The 2,401-nt window shown below is 49.0% G+C and overlaps 1 protein-coding gene across 1 annotated transcript in view; it reads right to left on the bottom strand.

The window, feature by feature from the left end:
• Window positions 1-2,401, bottom strand: part of EXOC4 (exocyst complex component 4) — a 303,657-nt gene that overhangs the window by 214,585 nt on the left and 86,671 nt on the right. The window contains exon 9 of the mRNA XM_017807724.1: window positions 1,173-1,318. Within this exon, the coding sequence (XP_017663213.1) occupies window positions 1,173-1,318 (146 nt within the window). The remainder of the gene's footprint in view (window positions 1-1,172; window positions 1,319-2,401) is intronic.

Genomic DNA, 2,401 nt, shown 5'->3' with positions numbered 1-2,401 from the left:
ACTGGATGTGGCATCAGTGCCATGGGCTGGGAACCACGGCGGGGTTGGATCAAGGGTTGGGCTGGATGATCTCAGAGGGCTTTTCCAACCTGGCTGATTCTGGGGTTCTATGATCTGCAAGTCAGGGTACATTTGAAGTGGAATTCTCAACCTGAAACAGCCCTAAAAGCATCCTTCAGTCAGCCCTAAACAAGATCAAAATTAATAAGATGAAAATTCTCACGGAATCAGGGACCAATCCATTATTAAGCATTTATCTTACGGCTCTAACGGTCCACAAGGACCGACCTGAGAGGCAGAGACAAATAAGTTAAAAGTGTTAAAAAAAGAGTGTTAAAAAAAAAGGGTGGGGGGTAATAACCAGGGATTGACAGGGGCAGGAGGCACCTCTGGAATCCTTCTAATCACAGGTTACAGGAGAACTCATCCTTTGAGGGGCAAAATCGGTGAAGAAGACTTGGATTTCTGACTGGGGCCTCAGGTGTTATGAGAACACACCCCCTCAGGGCACCTGCTGCAAAACCAGCACTATTTGGTGCTCCCCAAAATCCTCCCGTGGCCAAAGAGAATGACCAGTACATGTGGGCAGAAGAAGAGGTGAAAATTCAGCACAGCTCCCCTGAACCTAAGTGTGAATCTCCTCTGCTCACCAACTCCTCCTCACTCCTTATTCCTGCCCAAATTCCCTCCCCCAGATCCTTCCCTTGGGCCACCCAGCCTCTCTCATCCTCTCTCTTACACTCTCCTCCCAACCACTTAATTCTTTCCACCCTGAACTTTAAATTAAAGGAGTTAGTGACAGGATTAACTGCTTAGCCTATCTAGTAATTACACAGTTATCTTAATTCCCTTTGTCCGGTCCCTTTTATCGCTCTCTTTAACAGGTCCTGAATTTCCCCTGGACAAAGGGAGGCATAATGGATCACTGCAGGCTTTGCAGCAGCTTTGTAATGGGATTCCAGCCCCGAAATGAGCCCTGGGAAGAGCTAAACTCTCCAAACCCAGCGCTGAATCCGTGACAGATCTTAGCCGGGCTTCAGCTCCGGGCATTAAAACTCCAACTCGGAACTTCCACACCTCTCCTACTGTGAAACTGTGATTAGCAGCTAGCCTTGTGCAGCACTTGAGGGACCAAAGGCAGCTTAGGCAGGGCTTTAGCATCCTCAGCTTACTTGAACAGGGGGTTTTTAGGCCTCTGGGGTTTCTTCTTGGCGAAGAAGGCGGCGAATTCCCGGCCGGAGCTGGCGTAGCTCAGCTGGGCCGAGGGCTCCGAGGCCGTGCGGGTGTTCTTCATGTCCAGGTACTCTGTCAGCAGCATCTGCAACAGCAGGCAAGAGGTAAAAATAGCATTTAAATTTATAATTTCACCTGAACGTCTGGGATTTTTAGGTACTTGGTACGGAAAACTCGACAAAACCCTCAAAAATTCCGACTGAGAGAAACGCGGCTGAGAACAATCAGAAACAGGAACCTGGAGACTCTCGTGGCTCTGATTCAGTAAAAGCTTGTTTTTCATTAGTTAGAGTCATGGAATGGTTTGGGATGGAAGGGAATTTAAAATCATCCAGTTCCCATGGGCACGGACACCTCCCACTATCCCAGGTTGCTCCAACCTGGCCTTGGACACTTCCAAGGATCCAGGGGCAGCCACAGCTTCTCTGGGCAACCTGGGCCAGGGCCTCCCCGCCCTCCCAGCCAGAAATTCCTTCTCAATATCCCATCTAAGCACATTCTCTGTCACTTTGAAAGCCATTCCCCCTTGTCCTTTTCCATGGGAGAAGGCAGGTTTCTAAGGAAAGTTAATATCATGGATTGGGTTGGAAGGGACTTTAAAGATCATCCAGTTCCACCCCCTGCCATGGGCAGGGACACCTGGTACCATCTACACTGGGGCAGGATGTCTTCAGCAATTAGTTGGAGGCATGGAATACATGGAATATTCTGTATTACCCAGGAGTGAACATGGGTGACATTTAAGCAGCAATCTGCCCTTTTTGCTTTAGTTTTTGCTCCTTTCTGTGCTGCATTTTCTGGGCCCCTTTGAGCTGCAGAAGCTCAGCTCAGGTGGGTTCAGCACAGCCCTCTTTCCCCTGGGCATTAAATCCTTCCCCGAGAGGATGCTCTGGAAGGTGAGGGGGTGGCAGGCACGAAACCTGAGGGAATAGATCCTGCTTCTTTGGCATTTCAAAATCTTTAGCTTCACCTCAGTTGTAAATAGAAATTTCTGTGTTCTTCCCCACCTGCCAGTTGTGCAGAGCCACTGAAGCTCAGCTAAATTATCCTTGCAGAGCAGGAATGTGCTCTCAGTCACTTGGGCAACTCCCTCACTCCTCCTTGGCCTTTGTATCCTACAGGAATAAATGGAAGTCCAGTCCAGCTGCAAGTGGGCTTTAATCTTTCA

The sequence above is a fragment of the Lepidothrix coronata genome, unplaced genomic scaffold, assembly GCF_001604755.1.
Source record: "Lepidothrix coronata isolate B3197 unplaced genomic scaffold, Lepidothrix_coronata-1.0 Scaffold20, whole genome shotgun sequence".
NCBI classification, from domain to species: domain Eukaryota; kingdom Metazoa; phylum Chordata; class Aves; order Passeriformes; family Pipridae; genus Lepidothrix; species Lepidothrix coronata.
The sequence above is the reverse complement of the archived record's forward strand: the minus strand, read 5'-3'. Positions and strand labels throughout refer to the sequence as shown.